This window comes from Falco biarmicus, chromosome 4 (genome assembly GCF_023638135.1).
Source record: "Falco biarmicus isolate bFalBia1 chromosome 4, bFalBia1.pri, whole genome shotgun sequence".
NCBI classification, from domain to species: domain Eukaryota; kingdom Metazoa; phylum Chordata; class Aves; order Falconiformes; family Falconidae; genus Falco; species Falco biarmicus.
This window is the reverse complement of record NC_079291.1, coordinates 91,244,793-91,264,699: the sequence shown is the minus strand read 5'-3', so window position 1 is coordinate 91,264,699 and position 19,907 is coordinate 91,244,793. Positions and strand designations below refer to the sequence as shown.

At 44.0% G+C, this 19,907-nt stretch overlaps 1 protein-coding gene across 5 annotated transcripts in view; it reads left to right on the top strand.

Moving 5' to 3' along the window:
- The window catches only part of LOC130148520 (contactin-4), a 339,116-nt gene that overhangs the window by 262,324 nt on the left and 56,885 nt on the right, over positions 1-19,907 (top strand). For all 5 annotated transcript variants that reach the window (XM_056337222.1, XM_056337218.1, XM_056337221.1 and 2 more), the window contains 3 exons: positions 8,321-8,457; positions 9,904-10,033; positions 13,899-14,049. In XM_056337222.1, the coding sequence (XP_056193197.1) occupies positions 8,321-8,457; positions 9,904-10,033; positions 13,899-14,049 (418 nt within the window). The remainder of the gene's footprint in view (positions 1-8,320; positions 8,458-9,903; positions 10,034-13,898; positions 14,050-19,907) is intronic.

The following is a 19,907-nucleotide window of genomic DNA, read 5'->3' as shown; positions in this document are numbered from 1 at the left end:
CCATGTGGACGGTAAATGAAAAGACTCATCAGTTGCACAGTTTTGCTCAGCCCACGGCCAGACCTGCCTTCCTTGCAAAGCACTAAATCGGTCTACTCCCACCACAGCATATATTAAGTTATAATCTAATTACTGTAATGAATTTACCAGTCTGGATCCTGTTGCTGGAGGACTGCAGATCCTACACAAAAGCTGTCACCATGGCTAGGGCTGGTTTTCACACTTGAGATGGCATTTCAGCAAAGAAGCTCAAGATCTTTGGGGGGAAAGGAGTGTCCTCCTCTCTGTGCTCCTGGGAACTATCTTTACGTCTGCTTTTCTTCATGTGAGCAGAGGAGTTCCCTGGGGAGAGGAGTTAGCCTGCCACCACTGCTAGGTACTGGTGTTAAAGATAATTGACTGAAATACCATCCTTGTTGTCTTGAGGATGACAAGTTACTAGTTTCTAAGTATTTGGTTTTCAAGGATAACTTGTTTGGCAGCCACCTAGTAATGAAAACAGATCACTTAAAAAAAACCTTGCTTTCCGTAAGCTAGGGTCCAGAGTTTCACATGACAGCAAAGGTTTTTTAGGGAAAGTAACTTAACTGTAAACATTTTATACAAATCATGAAACTGAAAGTCATTTTCCTTAATCATTTTTCTTTTTAAATCTGAGAAGTGTTATGTCGTTACTGAAATACAGCTGTAATGTTGGCAGAGCTTTTGGGGTTGCTTTTGGTGGGTCGGGGCTGGTACCCAGAGAAGGGAGTGCTCCAGAGGATGTGATATGGGTGGTCGGACGTGCTGCCTGCACACGGTGATGTGCTCTGTCACGATGCGTGCCCTGGAGATCACAATCTGGTTCCAATGGTGACTCCTTTAAACCTGGTTATCTACCTCTTTGCATAGTGTAAAATAAAAAAAAAAGAAAAGAAAGAAATGAAAAAGAAAATTAAATTCAAATTTCCCTGCTCGCTGTAGATAACCCAACATTGCCTTCGTTGTCAGCTTCTTTCAGTGCTCCTGGAAGTTGTCAGGGAAGGTTGACTTTTGCTGTATTTCATTCTTGTATCAATGTTTATTTTTTCCTCTCTTAGCATATCAGTGACACTGAAGTTGTTTGACATTCTTGTTGCAGCAGGAAAGGTTAATTAAACGTGCAAGATCTGTTTTTCCTCCATTTTCTGTGCTTGGAGTCCCTGCAACAGCCGTGTTTTATTGCTCTCCAAAAGCATTTGTTCTGAGTCCTGTATGTCCTACTTGATAGATAGACCTTCACAATAGAAAATGTGTTAATGTTAATGCAATTACAGTGACTTATACCTGTACTTATAACTCTGAACGACACATCACTTGTTTTCTTGCTGTAAGTCCCTTGTTCTGTCTGCCATTCCCAAGCAGATACCGTGTACCTCAAATCACCTCCTGCGAATTAGCAAATGAAACTGCAAAACCTCGTCTTTTCCACCCTCATTTAACAGCCACACATGCACGTCGTGCTGTGTTCCTGCCTTTCCAGCTTGTTGCCCGCAGACCCCGGGCCCTCCAAACACCTGTGGCTGGGGCAGGTGAGGTCCCTGGCGTGAGCCAGCATCCCCTCGGGCAGAGCCAGCCCAGCCGCACTGGTGCTCCGCGGGCTCTGCCTCGGGTACCTGCCTTCCCGCTGAACTTGGCAGCCAGCGGCCGCCACGCTGCCAGCTGTGTGTTTTGATCCGCAGCATTTCGGAAGCACTCCCATTGACCTGATTCTATTTTTAATCTGTCTGCTCATAAATTTTAAATTTGATAACCCTTGGCAAGGAAAAGATTTATATCCTGAGCAAGAAGCAATGCCAATTTTTCTGGGGGGGGAGGTTGTTTTGGGTTTTTTTTTTGGCAGAAGTACAGTAAATATTAACTAGCTAATTTAAAAAGAACTTGCCCTTTGTTCATAAAACCAGCATCAAGGAGATGCTAATGTATTATCATTGTGGACGTTCACGTATTTCATTCACGTTAAGTCCAGGTGCTGTTTCAGTCAGGTCTTCCTTTGCCGGGCAGACCGTTGCAGCCCAGAGGTGGCCCTGAGCGTGGGACAGGAGGCACTGGGCAGGTGCCACAAGCACAGAGAACTCATCAGTTGCTGCGGCTGCTCTTCCCTGTGCTCAAAGCCTTCCCCACAACAGGCGAGAGCCTTGCAGCTCCGCTGGTGTACCTTGGCCAGGTTCTCCCTGCTGGCCATCATCAAAGGTCTGCATACCACCACAGTGGCGTATTTCTCTCCTTTTTTTTAAAATAGAAGTGTGTTTTTTCATGCAAAAAGTGAAATGAGATGGCCGTGCCTGTGCTTACTCCTTGGGCTGTGTTTCAGTGCGCATTTGCATTTGCATGTATTGACTCTGTCTGATGAGACAACACAACATCTTGATATCCCCACCCCAGTGACATGTATTCTCTGAATAACAGAAGACAGGGAAAATAGTTGCTGGTCAAGGTGATCCAAATATAAGCAGGTTTGATGGGGCTGGTAGTAGCAGCACCAGGGGAGGCTGCCCCCCTTGCAGGCACCCCCGCACAGGGAAGGGTGCCTGGGGCTGAGGAGCTGCACCGCCACTGGGAACATCTGGCTGCCAGATTGACGACCAAACCCATGTGGTTTGGCACTGCGCTTTCCCATCACATCAACACTGTCTTACATGGCCTGGAAGAGAGGGAAAATACCCAGGTACTGACAAGGCTTGGTTTTGGCCCATGTGTCACGGATGCAGGTGCTGACTCGTCATTGCCTCTGTTGCTCCAGGATCCTGCAGCATCTCTCGCCTGAGCTCATCCCCTCCCTGCCCAGCACCTTGCTGGCAAGCCAAGGCAAGGAAGGGAAAACTGCAGTTAAAATGGTTTCTAAAAGTCAGCACAGCAGCACCTGCACTAGCAGAGAGACAGACTTATTTGTAAGTAATTACAGTTCTTTGCAGCATTTTGTAAGATACTCAGCAGAAGCTATTTAACTGGCTGGACCGCTTTTCAGATTAAATACTTCTCAAATCATAGTCCCACCAGGAATTTATGCAGCTTCTTAATTTTGCAGTGAATAGAGTCCCCCTTTCATCAGTGGACCTGTGTTTTATTGGTGCAAGAACTACTTTATGCCACTCTATAAAACAACCTCAAATGTAAATCATATTATGTTCTTGATTATGGTTAGAGGTCTAAAAAGGAAATTTGCATAAGTGAAAATTAGGCAGTTGTATCTCTCCGTTTAGGTCCCAGATCACAAATAATTTGCTGAAAATTCAAAGCCGCTTGAAATAAAATTAGTTCCGAGCTGATAAAAATACAAGAAAATTCATATAAATAGGACAAGTATATATTATTATTGATTAAAATTTATATGCCTCACTAGAAAACCCAGTTTGCTACCTGTTATGCAGATGCATTGCCAGTTGATTTCTCACCTTCAGGCATCTCCCTGTTCATTTGATTTAGAGTTCTCAGATCCTGTGTGGTTTCAGGATACTGTGCCAATTTAACTCTTGGTTAACCACCACTTAAACACTGGGCAGCAGCCAAATCTGCCCTGCCAGAAAGGGCTGGTTGGCCTTGGGAGCAACCGTTGCGGTGCCCAGTCTTGGCTGGTTACACTCGCCCTGGGGAAGATCGCTGCTTAGGGCGGGGGGTGGGTCTTGGTTCCTGCCAGTGAAATAGGTATTTTCTCAGACTTTAGTGCAGGAGGGAGTAACTGAGTTTTGAATAAGTCGCTGCCCAAGGGAAGTCTTGCACCCAGAACAACGTTCTGCACAGAGAACAGGAAAGCTTCTCCTCCGCTTTTCCTTTTCCAAGGGATTGCTGGAAACCTGCTTATAGAGAAATCGATATGTAGAAGATTCAGAAGAAGTGCTCAAATTATTTTCATTTTGGCTTGGAAAAATAGCTTTCCAGCAGGAGAAGAAAAAATACAAACAGGTATGAGAAGTGTGGTATAAAGGAGACTCATAAAGCACCCCACACCTCCCTTACTGTCCTGGGTAGCTGCAGTCTAGAGCATCTGGGGTAAAAAAAAAACAAACAAAAAAACCCCAAACCAACTAAATCCCTGAAGTCTTTCTGAATGTGTCTGTAATGCCAACAGCCCCATGGCACTTGGTGTAACTGGGGAGAAAGTCATGTCATGGTGCATAGTAGTTCAGGGAACAGGAGGTAAATAAGAAGTAGGGACAAATTAAGCATTTTGTCAGCTGGGTTAACTCCAGATTTTCCTCTGTTCCTTTTCCTCTGATATTTAATATTTTAGTCCAAAGCAGAACTGGGAGCTGGTTCATTATGGTCAGTCTTCTCAAGAGGCAGAAAGGAGGCATCCTGCCCAAGGGGCACTATCTGGTGTACTTGCTAAAGATGCAGACAAGTGGAGATCATTTAGGTTGAACATTCAAGCAAATGACGTTGGTGGAGGATTTGCACAGCTTTGAAATTGTATAGATTTCAAATAGTCCTTAATTGGCAGTAGAGATCAGGATTGAGGGGAAGAAAGGAAGAGGAAAAGTGATAAAGTCTGGTTTCATGTTCCTGTGATCATTGGGAAGGATAACAAATCAGGGATGTAAGGGGTTTGTTTACAGAAGCTATATCCCCATTTGGACCAGGATGACATGTGCACTTGTCTGTACAAACCTTATACACTGGCTGCAATCTTTATTTTTAATTACTCATGTCTTTTCTCCATCTGTTTTTCTTACTTCTTATGCTTGGCTTTCTGGTCCTTAGACTTTTCTGATCCTGGGCTCAGTCTCAATCTCCTTAGAATAGATACAATAATGGACAAGTCATTCAGCCTTTCATCTGCCATTAATGATGAATTGCACAACCCACAGTAGGTCATCAGCTGCTATAAATTGGCTTAGGAACACTGAAATCAATATACACCGACTGAGAATTGGATTCTGTATATGTATTAGTACCTCATTTGCTTTAGTCTTTTATGTTGTTTTGAACTCGCAGACGACTGCAAAGTCCTACAGATTTATTTCTGGTTTATTTCTCACATTGCTTCCACAATTCTTTGGTTTTGTTACTCATTTCTGATGCGATGCATCATCACCGGCTGTGTCATTTGATTTTCAAATGTCTTTTAGGATGTGATTTCTAGTTCACCTTTCCAAGTGCCTACTTTTGCCTTTCAATTTATGACAATGAAAGGACAGACTCATTCTGGATTTTTCGGTCTTGGAGAAGTAGTAGTATATTTGGGCATACTTTCCTAATCACCTGGTTTGAAATGCCCCACTTGGCGTTGGTGAAGACTGGAAGGTGATCAGAGTAAACAGGGTTTTTTTCTGACTGCTGCCATCATTTTTCTTCCATCCTCCTGAGCACAAATTCCAGACAGCTCTCATCACCTAGGAGGGGGATATTTTTCTTTAAAGCTATCCTTACGCAAAAGTCATGCTTACATTTCTGAGCTTTTTCTTCCACTTTATAGAATTAGCATATGAATTTTTCTTGCAACTCAGATGAATTCCTAATCAGCTTCCATGTAATCTTTTTCTTTAGTATTGGATTTTTCCTCTGAGATGTTTCCAAGGCCTGTAATATCGGAGTACTCCAAATAGAGCCAAAATGTTTCCAGACCCATCATATGGAAGAATTCATCTTTGGTCAGCACCACTGAAATGATCCAAAGGACTTTTTCTGGAACATTACTACCAGTCACAAATTAGACCTTGTCGTTATCTCAAATAATGTTGCTGTACCAGAAAATGTTGTAGCGTGGAGCTGGTTTCATATCCTTATTTGAATTATTTTAATTATCATGCTTGAAATCTTGTGTCACATTACCATGTCTTGGTATGATCCCCAATGGGATGCTGTCAAATTTCATTATATTATGACGACTCTCATTTGGTGGTTCAAACATTTTTGCGGCGTGAACCAACCCTTGTGTATTACCCAAGATTAAGTCAAGAGCGTGCCTGCTATTCTCTGAAATGAACTGTTGAAAGGAGAGGTTGACCTAATTAGAGCAGCCTCCCAAAGAGCGGCAGAGAACAAAGCTCCTGTGAAACAAAGGACGACTCCAGTTTTCACTGAGATTTATTTCTTGACCTGTTGTGCCTGTTCTTCAGTTGTTTGCAGCATAAATGGTTGAAAGGTTAAAAACAGGTTGAAGGAACCAGGGTGTGGAATGGTGTGCGGTGCAAGGCTGAGGACTGAAGTCCTGTGCACAGGGTGGCAACGTGCAGCACCGCACATTTAAATCTCAGCGCTGTCATGTAGGGCAGGAGTTCGGAGGTGCAACCTGCCAAGCACACCAGAAGGGCCGAACAGGTAGTCTTTTGCTGTGTTTGGTGAGATTTTTCCTTTTCAGGGAGTCGGCCTGAAATAAGGGACAACATTGAATTTTCTTCCCTTCTGACACAATAGCTATCTTTCTTTTTCATAGCATATGCTTGTAAGTTACAGAGCACACCTTACTTTTCATGGGTTTTCTTGCTTTACAGATTACTTTCAGCTGTGTTGCCTAATTTTTTTGTTTGTTTTATGTGGGAAATCAGTAAAACACAGTACTCAAAGAAGGCAAATGGATCTGTGTGGTTCTGTAGAACTCCTTTTACAGTACCGTAAGACTCTCCTCAAAATTATGCGTTGGATGCTGTTAGAATAGTAAATACGTAAATTCATGAGTAATTTGCAAATGTCCTTGAGCCACTGAAGCCGCTGCAGTTGCACAGCATGTCTCAGTTCAATGGAATTGTTCAAGTTTTTACTCCACATGACAGAATTGACTTTCATCTTCCTACATTTAGAAGCTTTTCCTTTCATATCTCTTTAGATACAGATAACAAACAAGCTTAAAATATTACAGGGGCAGGAGGGGCAGTCGGAGAAGTAAATGCTGCTTGCCTCTCCTTTTCAGCTACTCCTTTCTTCTGCATTGTCGGTACGTGCAGTTCCCCTTTCTGCTCTTTTTTTGCAAGCCCATTGGAGTTAAGAAGCTGTGCAAAATTCTTCAGCTTTCTTCTGTGCTTTGGTGTGGTAGGTGTGGTGTTAAGCACACATCTGTCACAGCCTGAGCACAGCTATAAAAGGCACACAGCTCTCCGAACCTGTATGTCCAGCATCATGTCATGGTAGGCATACCGATATTTTAGGTATAATCATACCGACTATATGTTGAACTTAGCGTTTTGAGATTATATCTTTTTTAACTTGTGCTTCCAGACCTTTCTCTGGCCCCATGTCCCTATCCAAAGGAGACCTGTGAAGTTATAACCTGTCTTTGAGTAATCTTTATTATTATTGTTTTTATCTGATTATGTGGGGGAAGTATTACCCAGGTTCTTGGAGACCTCTGCTGGTAATATGTTCCTCCTAAGTCTCTTGGATATCTTTGTGTCAAAATATGGCAAAAGACCATTGAAAAAATGTGAACGCACTCTTTTTTTTAGTGGGACTTTCTGAAAAGTATTTTAGGTGTATCCAGGCAGATAGCATTTATGTATTTAACATAAATCAGAGGTTTTGTATGGTCTCCAAAAACACGTGGTAATTTTAGCAGAATTTGATTCACGTGTGGTATCTGGCTAAACTTGGTGTGTTTTATAAAAGAAGCCAGCAAACAACAAACTTTGGTAAAAACAGGTGAAACACTACTAGAAATATAATCTTGTAAGTGTCTGTAAACTACCAGTGCCAGTTTTCACTGATTCTACCAAAATGTGTTTCCAATATCTGCTTTTGGACTTTGTAGGTTTGTTCAATGTCATTAATACAATTACTGAGTCTGGACATTTTTCGTACAGATGGAAGATCGTCCTGTGGCAGTACTGGTAGGTATGGCCCTGATCTAAGACGAGAGTGAGAATTTGGACCTGAAGTAGTGCCTATAACTGTGCAGGCCCACGTTACTGGAGTAACCTTAATTTCAATGCAGAGGTAGTTCTAAACTACAGGTTTTGAAGTTGGATGCTAAATTTGAGAGCTTTGAAGACTGTGTCATATAGATGCTGAAGAAGAAAATGTCTCTCTTTGAAGGACCAGGGTTCTAACAGTGCTGTTTATTCCACTGGGGCAGCACACAAACTCTTGCTGTGTTTTTGTACGATGATCACGATTTCTGAAGCTTATCTTTTTCATTAAGTGTTTTTATTAAAAATAATAGGAAAACAGGATCTCATCCTGCATGTGCCACCTTCAGAAAGCAGAACTGGACTCGGGGGGTTGGGGGAATCTTTAGCAATTTTCAGGCATGTTATTAAATCTGACTCCTAAAAGTGCTAATAAAGAAAGAAATGGCGATTTGTTTGCACCGAGAGGGCATGCTGTCGGTTGCACCAACAATGCTTCATTCATTACTTCTGCATTGCAGCTCAGCCCAACTGGATCCAGAAAATCAGCGATGCCCACGCAGCCATAGAGGAGAGCGTGGCCTGGGAATGCCGAGCGAGTGGGCGGCCGAAGCCCTCGTACCGCTGGCTGAAGGATGGGGAGCCGCTGCTGCCCCAGGTGGGCACCTTCCTGGGGAGGGGGCTCGCGGTCGCTGCCGCTTTTGCACCTCTGCGTGGTTGATTCCTTTGGGAATAGAAGCAGGAAGGTGGTGGGGCTCTGGGATGCTCCTGCTGCGTAGGCGATGCTTGCCATGCCTGGCGGGCACCTCTGTGCGGCTTCAGGGGGTGGCTGGTAGTGACAGGTAGGACACGCGACAGCGCTGCCCTCAGAGGTCCTCCCTGAAAGGAGCAATCCATGATACAAACCTAAAGGTGGAGAGGGCCTGGTGAGGAAGAGGGAATGGCCACGTGGGACTGCAGAGCCTGCAGCCAGAAAAGGATCGCCCTGGATGAATTATTATTTTTTTTAGTTTATGATCTTCAAGTTTCTGGTGGTCTTTACTGGTGTTCCTGCTCCTCGTGCCAAGCTGTGTCCCTGTGCGGGTGACCAAGAGCGTGGCCTGCCATCGCCAGGGACACAAAATGCTGCCCAGAGAAGGGGGATGTGCAGGAATGCCTGCCTAGCTGTTTGCTGGAGGTTTATCACTCAGCCCCGCGATCTCCCCATTATAACCACCAACACAAGTCACCAAAGCATTGGTTTCATGGTAGCCGGCATTTTTTTCCCTTTGCTTATTGTGAAAGAATATGGCATCTCAGATTTGATCAAACCCTGATGAAGGCTGCTCAAACATTAAATTTCCACCCTACAGCCAAGTAGAAAGCCAATAGCTCTTTATATTACTATTTTTTTTAAATGGTGAAACTCCTGGGGAGGGAGGGAACACTTTGCTGTACTTATTAAAATTGATAACGCAAGCTCCATATCCTTAGGCTGACAAATGATACTCGGGTCTTTTGTTCCACACACTAATTTTACTTGCTTCATGCTGGTCACTAGCAGATGGTCTTGTACTTAAATCACATTACTGGCTGATATGAAGTAAAGGATCATTAAATTATTAACATCTATATTGTTTTCCGTAAACTGCAGAACATTTTAAGTATTTCTCTCTGCACTGGCTAAAATGGCAGCCAGCCTTACTAGCCTTCATTGCCACATACACTCAGAATACCGTTGTTTTAAATGTTTCAAGGAATGCAGTTGGCTGTGATGTGCCATTGTGGAACAAAAGTGCATTTTTTGATTCAAGTTTATCTACTTGAAAGGGATATTAATCTAAATGGTTTGGGTATTAAATCAATGAGAAGTCAAGGGAAAGTCCTCCAATTTAAATTGCATTTACCAACTACTGTATTGGTTTTACCGTTTAGTATCTAACCTAACATAAATTTAGCTGGCAGAGAAATAGATTGGAGCATGCAAATTCTTCCCATTACTGCTACTTTTTTTTTTTTTTTTTTGTCCACCTTGGTATAATATATAGCACAACAACTGCTGGGTTTATATTCCAAGGAGGGATCTCGTTATTTACTTTTTTATTTGTTTTTCTGTGTCCTACAGGGCAGAGTTCAGCTAGAGCAGGGCTCGCTCACGATAACAAACGTCAGCCTGTCGGATGCCGGCATGTATCAGTGTGTAGCGGAAAACAGACATGGCATCATTTTTGCCAGTGCAGAGCTGAGTGTCATAGGTAAGTTCACTTTCCTGAACGCCGCAAACCTTCCAAAACCAGCAAAGCCTTCACCCAGAATGGTTTTACCAACTTTCAGCATCTGAAGCAGAAGTGCTGCTGTGGATCTTTGACAAGTTTTTTTTAAGTAAGGCATGGAGTGAAAACTTGAAAAAGTGGGTAGACAGAGAACAGAATTTTTTTGCATCGTCCCACCTTCGTGTATTCATCCAGGTGGCTGAGCACAGAGAGCCGGCAAGCGCATTCAGCCTCTTGCTGGTCAGAAGTGTTTATGGAGAAACCCAGGTATTGGGGTTCAGGGCACGCTGAGCAGTAACTGCCTGCTCGTGGGCTGCAGGGACTGACTCTCATGAGGAAATGTTGAAAACCCACCTGTCTGAATAGACCTTTCACCACCCTAATGGCAGTCATTCCGCTGCCGTCCCAAACCCTTGCCAAGAATAACAGCTTCTGCCTGACCTGTCTTGTGTACACCTACTCTGCTTGTCCCCGTTAATATCAGGAGAAGCTCCTGCAAATCCAGGTGGTTAAATAGCTGATGGGAGGGGGTAGAGATTACAGAGCCAGGTTCTTCTCAGCAGTGCCCAGGGTTCGACAAGAGACTGCACACAGACTGAAACACAGAAAATGTCATTTAAACATAAAAACTTCTTTACTCTGAGCTTGGCTGAACACTAGAACATTTGCCCAGAGGAATTGTGGCATCTCCGTCCTTGGGAGATGCTCAACATCCAACTGGACGTGGCCCCGGGCAAACTGCTGTAGCTGCCCCTGCTTGACCATCTCCAGAGGTCCCTGCCAGCCTCAGCGGTCCTGCCAGTCTGTACCTCATGCACAAACATTGCTCTAGTGCAAGTGACAGGCCTGGAAACAGATGTATCAGCACAGATACATAGTTTCAAAGGGTTAAATAGAATTCATGGTTACGAACTAGCATCATTCCCTCCTTTGTCCTGAAGAACAAAGCATGAGGTCTTTCCTGCTCATGGCATTTTCAATTATCAGTCATTTTTTATCAGCAGCGATAGATGCCTGTATTAAAAAAATAAAAAAAAAATCATTTGAAAGATTGTCAGTGTTGCTGTTCAAGAAAACTATGATAATGCTCAATAAATTATACTTCACGGTGCTAAGATTTATTAGACATATTACTGTGTGAAAGAAATCTAAATAAACCACTGATGCTTCTCTTGTCTATTCAAAACCCTGGTAAAAATGAGCCTTTGGGAGGAAGGCAGACCTCAGAAAATGGAGGCTTAGCCCATGCTGGTGGGTTCCTCCTGTGCCTCCCCATGCCTTTTTTGTTTGTTTGTTTGTTTTGTTAAGAGCTCCTGCTCTAAAACTTGCCAGAAAACTTGATTTGGGGTGAATTCTTGTTTGGGTTATGCAGTCTTGCTTCTGTATGTTACGTGAAAAGTACCAGCATGGTGTGCTGCAGCTTAATTTTTATAGATCTGTGATTTAATTTGGCATATTTTTGAAGAAAAACAGCGTGTTTTCCTTTTCACTAGAGTTTTCGAAGGTCGTCAATATTCTGAGGCCTCACTGAGATATGTTAGCTTTTAAACAGATCTTTCTGAGTATAAAAATGGTTATTTTAAGAGGTCCTGAAGTTAAGTACTTGAAATGATTAAACACCACTAATAGCGAGTGAGACTTATAGCAAAATTAAGTGAAAAAGAGAAATGGAAAATTACAGACAGGGCTTTTCTCAGAGTGATTCTTCTCTATTATTGTTGTCAATTATATTGCCTGGAGCCTTCAGCTAAAACCAGGACCCTGTTGTGCTGGGCATTGTAAAAAGTGTAGTAAGATGCAGTCATTGACTTATTTCAGGATAATGTTTTAAAAAAAATTAAATAATGGAGGGTGGGCCTAGAGTGGAAAAAAAAAAAGTCATTTAAATCCCCATTTTATGAACAAGGTGTGAAGAAATTAAATTCATTACCCCTGAAGTGGCACAGGGAAGCTGTGGCAGTGCTGAGAACCGAGCCCAGTTTCCATGTGCCAGATGACATTTTGAACATTGCAGAACAAAACCTGTATCGTGCAACAGCTCTACCTCACACAGGACCAAGAGGGAAGTAGCAAATGACTTGCAAAAAAGCCGGTCTGAACTGTTTATTGCAGAGATGGAAATAACAGTATTATTCAATAAATCTATTTTGTTCATAAATTTTGTCCAAATCACCTGAGAAATTATTTCCAGAAGTGATAATGTATTAATTATGACAATAGGACATAAATAATAATCCGTCTGGTTCTGAACACATTGGTGGGAAGTTGTCCTCGTATGCCTCCTATAATTTTGAAATGTTTTATGTAGCCGGTGTTGGTTTTCAGGTGGTTCTTTTACAGTCTTTAATAACATACCTGTCTTCCTCTATGCTAAAATAAAAGGTCAGCTGTCTATGATTAGACACGGAAGACAGGAAAGCGCAGAGATTAGTGAACTCTGAAACTGGAAGACAAGATCTGTTCGATCCTAAAGTCCATCCCATTAGCACTGCAGGATTATGTTTTATTTGACGCTTTTGCAGCAGGAACAATATCCAAAAGAATTGAGGCAGATGAGATGCCCTAAGGAAAATGAATTTGCTTTCTGTGTCACACGGCAGGTTTTTGTCTCCCAGCTGCTTCAGGTGAGCTTTAGATCATTTTACAGAGCATCAAGCAGATGCAGTGCACAGTGATCTAAACTCTTGCCTCACAGGGTGCAGCAAGAAAGCAAGTCAAGGAAAATGCTGCAAGCTGGGGAGATGCGGGGATGGTGCTAGGCACAGGGTGCAGGCACGCTGCTAGCAAAGAGGATGGAGAGAATTAGAAGGGGACTGGGCAGAGTCTGCTGCCACTGATCTGTCAGAAAGCAAGCTCCTGTCAGCAACGAGGTAGTGAGCAGGGCAAGAGTTGTTCATAAAACCCTTAAGCTGCCTCACCTGTTTGCTTTGAGCTTTCTGTATTGAAAAAATTAATTGTCCTACTTGATATAAATAAAACCCTCTAGTCGTCTTTGGAGAGTTCACTACCAGAATCAGTCTGAAGGCAGCTGCCTCAAAGCTCTGCCTGTCATCGGGTCCCATCAAATAAATCATTAAAATTCCTTTGAGGCAGGAATCAGAAGCCAAATCATTGTCTCCCTCCCCAGCCTGCCTAACGGCCAGGCTGCAGACTGTCTGCAGGGCTTTGGTGGTTGCTTCAATGAACATCTGACTGTTTTTCACAAAAGAGAAGAACATGCCCTAGAGGGACTAGAAAGGATGATTCAAGAGTGCCTTGTACCCTGGTGCCTGCTTAAGTCTTGCCTTGTTTTGCTTGGCCCAGAACCTGGCCGTGTCAAGGTCTCCCACCTTTGTGGCATTAAAATAAAAGACCCAGTTCATGCAGCAATTATGAACATAATGCATAAAAATGTCAACTTTTCTGGAGATACTATAATTTCTGATCAATTGTATGGATTCTGCGTTTCTGACAACTTCCCTGTATGCTGCTGCTCTGCACGTAGTGATGTTTGACAAAACGATGATCGTGCTGTTATGACACAAAGAAGGAGATACATTATACAGTTCATGCATGCATAGTTCTTAGGGGTGCTGCCCCAAATAAGATGTGTGTGACACCGGGGTTCTGCTGCCTGCTGAGGTTACTGTGGGTCCTGAGGTTTGTAGTTGAGTGTGAATTTCTGAACAACCAAAGAGCTGAAGCATCCAGGTGCCTGTTTGCCCCATCCGTACATGCACAGAGTTCATAAAGTAAGATCATTTAGGAATTGCAGGTGAGAAACAGCCCTGGATTATTGTAATGTTCAAAAGAGGCTGCCTTTGGTTTCTCCAGAGTGAATTCTGAATCTTTTTTTTTTTTTTTTCAGCTGTCGGTCCAGACTTTTCCAAAACACTCTTGAAGAAGTTAACTCTTGTTAAAGTGGGTGGTGAAGTAATCATTGAGTGTAAGCCGAAAGCTTCCCCTAGACCTACTTATTCTTGGAAGAAAGGAAGAGACATCCTAAGAGAAAATGAGAGGTAATGTTTTAAAGTAACCATTTCTTTCATTAGCTTGCTCCAACCCGGGGATTTTCAGCAATGAGAGCTAAATTTGTCATTAATAGCTTCCCAAAATTGACTTGCAAATAGATGTAAGAACAGCTAGTGTTCAGTCTCAAGGAGTTTTCTATTCCCATTGTGTTCATCCCAGTCTCTGTGTACCGTTAAAGCATCCCTGCCCAGAAGCTGATAACGGTACATTCTAAAAAGCAAATATTTTGCCTCTGCATTGCTCTAAAGAGCCAGTGGTTTTCAAAAAATTTCCCAGGAGATAAACCACTCCACTGCAAATTATACTGCTCTGGTACATTACTCAGTGTCCTGCAAACAGGAATTATTTGGGGTCAGTAATTAATTTGGCAGCCTTAACGCCTGAATTGGAGGCGACTTTTTCAGGCTGGCCAAGTCTTTTTTTTCTTTTTGTCTTTTTTCTTTTTTTTTTTTTTACTATTTTAAAAGGAGACCGTTAGTAGGTAGTAGGACCCTACCTTTCAAATTCACATGCGTGGTTTTGCAGTAAGTTGTTGTTTACTGTATAGAGGCATGGTTGTGTTACCTGTCCTGCTCACGCAGCCCCTGAGAGCGGGACCTAGGGAGCCATCCTTGACAGTCCTCCAAAATGTCATGCACCACTAGGACTGGTGAGGAAAATCCTGTCCTATTAGTAAAGGTCAAAAAGCCAGAAATTACAGGAAATTGTTACTTTTAAAGGCTTAAACCTGTTAGAGCTGTTCTTTTATCTTGGGAGGTCTAGTCTTGCTCCGTTCAGCCTGCTTTTAATGTACGTTGAAATATATATTATGGTGATGTATATGAAGAGTATGTGAAAAGCTGCAGTTCATTTAAAGCCAGATGAGTAAAATAATGAACAACCTATTTCTAACTTGTTTGGCTCCTGTTACCTGTTCTTTACAAAGCTGTAGTCTATGGACTGTTCAACTTTGTCTCTCGGGATAAGAAGAGTTGGTTGATCAATTGCACTGAGCTTTCTCTAGCAGCCGGGGTATAAAGCTACGTGAGGTCAAAGTTATAATAGATCAAGGTATATTGATTTTTAAAACTGAAATAACTTGCTCTTCTGGTGAAGATTGTGCAAAGAACAGGAAGTATTAAATACTGGAAGTTTTGGAGTGTCAGCCCCATGAGGTCCCATTTGTGTCCCTGTCCTTGCTGGCACAGTCCGTAGCTGAAACACGCTGTTTTCTCTGACACTGTTCTCCTAGGTATGGCCAGTTCTTCCTCATTTTAGTTTAGGAGTGAGAGAGAAAACGTTAGTTTATTTGAGCAAGGGCTCAGGAAAGGAGAGAAGTTTGAGTGCTGTGTTTATTGCTTGGTCACTGCTGTGCAGTGCTGACAACAGAGTGGTTATTTCATTTGTTTTAGCGCTACTCTCTCATCTGCAAACTTCCCTGAAAGTTGAGCACTCTAACACAGCATAAACCTCTGGATTCTGATTTCCCAAGGGAATATGGCTCATGCACTGGTAGCGTAAGGCTGGGTGGGAGCTCGGGTTGCCTGTGCGTTTACTTACAGATATCTTTGGTACTGGTTATTTGAACTGGCTGTTAGATATTTCAGCTGGTTTCCACCAAGGTTAGGAGAGGAAGAGAGATACCTCAAAAACCAGCAGGTGTCTTCAAAGCTTTGTGAAAATAGCCAGCTGGGAAACAGAGACACTGTTATTTCCCCTTGGTGGAACACTGTCCCCTAAAGTCACACCCCAGTAACATGAGGGAGCCACACCAGAGCACCCCTGGAGGGTGCAGACATCTGTGCAAGGCTGTACCTACAGCCTTTTCCTGACCAACCTTCTCCCGAGGCACGTAGGCGAGAGGCAAGTATAGTCATAAAAACTTGCTAAGTCGTCTGTACCTCGCTGCCCGCTGGTGACAGTCCCCATGCCCAGGCTTCAGGCAGTGGCTGGGAGGATGGGCCATGAGTACAACACGCCTCTGAGCAGCTTGGTGCTGAGCTCAGACGAACCCACTGATGTGCCGGTCGTGGTGGTGGTGGCGGGCTCACCGCCACGCTGCCCCTGCTCCCCCCAAGCACACCACACCAGAACCGGGGGCCTCCCACCCGGGCACCGAGCCCTGAGTGGGAAACCAGACATGAAATGTGCCCAAGCAGGTGTGAAATTTCCTGCTACTTCAGCCCAGGGGGTTTCTGCCAGCCAGGTCGTCCAGCGGGGCCTATCTGGCAAAAACATCTTAATGAGCACCGCTCCGTTGAGTTGGCAGTTGGACCTGGTTAGTTCTTGTACACGGTCGGTTGTGTCTCTCATGGGGACAAGGGTGTTGAATCCTCGCCACTGCCTTGATTAACCACACCGTCCTTGTGGTCTGGACCTGGATGCTGTGTGAAATGCTGAATTAGAAAATTATATTGCCCTATACGATTGTGGCATTGTTCATCAGCACTGCCTGACTTCACGGGCAGGAGAGGCCAAGTGCCTGGTCCTCTGCTTGACGTTGCTGTGCCTCTGATTTCTTCAGTTGCTGAAATATTATCTCCTTCCCGGTGTCCTGGGGGACAGCAGCATTGACTGGAGTCCAGTCCTTGTACTTCCCTACACCCACGCTTACGTGTGGGCTTCAGACAAGAACTTCCTCGGCTGCTGAAAAAAATCTGTTGAAATATAGGAAGAAAGATGCCAAGAAAAGCTGTTGCAGAAATTTCTTCGTGTAGGGGCACAAAACAGAACTTTTAGATGAGCGTGGGAGAAGAAACTCTGGTTAAACTGATGTTAGGGTCCTTTGAGTTTCAGAGAGGCACCTGAACATCTGGATACTTCTCCAAACTGCACTTGATCATGTGAAGGTTAATTGATATAGGTGGTCTTTTCAGTTCCAGGTGGAGTTAAAAGCAACGTTAATGTATCAGTCCTTGCTTTGAATTCTGATGTGCAACCTGACGGCTACCATGGCGATTGCTTGAGCGTTTCTCCTGGGGCTTGTGTGACTTTTCAGGTGGAGTGTAATTCTGGGGACTCCTTGCTGGAGATGGAATTAGCGTGCATCAGATTTTACTGCTGGGACTCTTGCTCTGGAGGCTACTGCTGTCCAGGAGGCAAAGCTAAGTGTGTTCAGTGTTTGCCCAGACAGCAGAGACTACCATGGGAAAAAAAGAGAGCTTTATTGTTTTAGGTTTCATATCCTTCTCTGGAGGCTGAGGTAGCGTGTACTGCACCCCTAATGAATAACATGCCCTGAAGGTATCTCTTACTGGTGGTTGAGAACTGTGCAATTGTGTTATTAGAAATTCCGCCCTGGGGTACAATTATATTATTGCAGTCATTAAAGGCAGTTCATCTCCATAATAATGGAAATCCTGCCTGGGAGGCCAAAATGAGTCAAAATGATGTTAGTAGCCTGGCTCCAGAAGGTAAATTTTCTATAGAAACAGCTATAGCACAGATACAGATATATTGCAGATGCTGCTTGGAAACTAAGACTGTTTCTGTATGGGTAAAGATACAGAGGTTGTTTTCTGTCCTTGATCTTCCCTTCGCATTGCGGTGCAGACCAGCTGTTAACGCTTTGTGGGAAAGGTCCTCAGTCCTGCTAATGCCGCTGCGCAAAGCAGCCTCACAGGGCCACTGGTAGAGTGAGAGCCGGTGAGTGTGCTGCGGCCACAGTGTTCCCCACTGTGGTGGTCCAGCCCCGGCCGGCGACCAGGCACCGCGCAGCCGCTCACCCACGCAGGGATGGGGAGGGAATCGGGAAGGAATGTAAAACCCGAGGGTGGGAGATAAGAACAATTTAATAATTTGGCCAGAAAAGAAAGAACAGTAGTAACAACAACAATCATTGCCATCATCATCATCACAGTTATAATGGAAGGGTGGGCAAAGGATAAAATCCAAAGGCAAAGGGAGAAGGGAAGACCAGTGACGCGCAGGACAACTGCTCGCCACCCGCTGACCAATGCCCAGCCAGTCCCCCAGCCACGATCCCCTGGCCCCGGCCAGCCCCCCAGTTTCTGTCCCAAGCACGGTGTCCCATGGCATGGACTAACTCTTTGGCTGGTTCAGGCCAGCTGTCCTGGCTGTGTCCCCTCCCGATTCCTTGTGCCCTCCAGCCGCCGGCTGGCAAGGCCCGAGAAACCAAAAAGTCCTTGACTTTGTACAAATCTTGCCCAGCAACAGCTAAAACCATCAGTGCGTTACCAGCATTGTTCTCACAGCAGAGCCGAACCACAGCTCCTAGGAAGGGAATTAACTCCATCCCAGCTGAAAGCAGGACACCCACCTTCCACACCATCGGGACAGGAGGCGTGACTGAAGTACCGCAGCCCTTTGGGAAAGCCTGGCTCAGGAACAGGGGTACCTTGAGGTAGGAATGGCCACCACAGAGCTGGGCAGGCTGCATCACTGCAGACAGTAGTGCACAAGCAGTGTTCAGGACCCACTTGCCACAGCACACTGCTCAGGCAGAAGTCATTTTACCCTTTTAGGATGCACTCTTATGCCTATAACCTGGAAGTCTGAATGAGTTGTTGAGATCTGCAGCTGGCAGGGAGTTGTTCCAGAAGCCAGCAAGCCCAGGGAGCTCAAAGTGGAAGCAGTGTCTTCTGGTCATTGCAAAACTGTGATGTGGTTTTGGGCGTCTTACGGGGCACGTTCCTCAGAGAGAAACATTTGAGTTGAGTTCAGAATGTTTCTCACTTACCATTTGATTCTCCTGTATTGATATTTCATATTCATTTTCATGTCTATCCTCTGATCTTTTTATTCAGACTTAACAATAGGAGAGAAGAGGTTTTGGAGAGCTGGGATCCCATTACCTAGGTTCTCTTTTCTCCTGAACAGCTACATCAATGTGACTCAGAAGTGATGCTGGACTGAATCCTGTGAGATCGAGGTGGGGGCTGTTGCTGGCCAGCTGCCCAGGGAGGGCTGGCATTCGAAACCAGGCAAAAACTCGTCAAGTGAGGAGGGCACAGACTGTAGAACCAGGACTTAACATTTTTTATTTACATCTCAGCAGCACTTTGGTCTTATAATCTTAAGCCTTCATCCCCCTGATTTTTTGAAATAAGGTAGTCAATGTCAAGTGAGTTTTTGGATATAAAATACATAGCATCTCAGGCATTGTATACCAGAGATATAGGCATCATACAGGCATTACATACGGAGACATGGTCTTCTGCAATTGTTGCACCATGCAAAAGACAGATGATTTGAACTGTGCCTATACTTTGCTCCAAAGCTGTCTCAGAAACCAAGTCAATCATTCATAGATATCAGTGGGAGTTACAGAGGTAGGGATAATTTTACATGAGATTTACTAATATAAAGCAGAAATCCATAGTTACCCACAAGTTTGGAAAAATTTCCATTAATTGACAGCCCCTGTATAAGTGAATGAAAGCAAGTCCTTAATGGAGGGCTTTCCTTTAAACTCCTGAAGCCAAGCATCCTCCTGTCTGTAGTATTTCCCATTTGTGACAATTATTTCCTGGCATTGCACTGCATATATTTTTCATCAGCAGGAGTGGGAAGGGAAGTCACAGCAGTCAGATTGTTCTTGCAGGATTTTTTTAATCCTTTCATAATAATTCAATTACATCTAATGCAACAACATTAGATAAATTTGTTACTGAGACTAGTGCTTTAAAACCTTTATTTTCAGGTTATCTTATCACAGAAACCTTTCAATTTCTTCATAATTATGGTGTGACTCCCACAGAGAACTGTGCTCGGTTGCAAGTGCGAGTAGTTCGTCCTTGCAGTGGTGAAAATCGGGAGTCACTGCAGTTGTCAGTTCATTCATTCAGCTTTCCTGGGTGCAGGGGGGAGAATCGGGCTGTGTGTGATTAGAGACAAATCCTGGAGC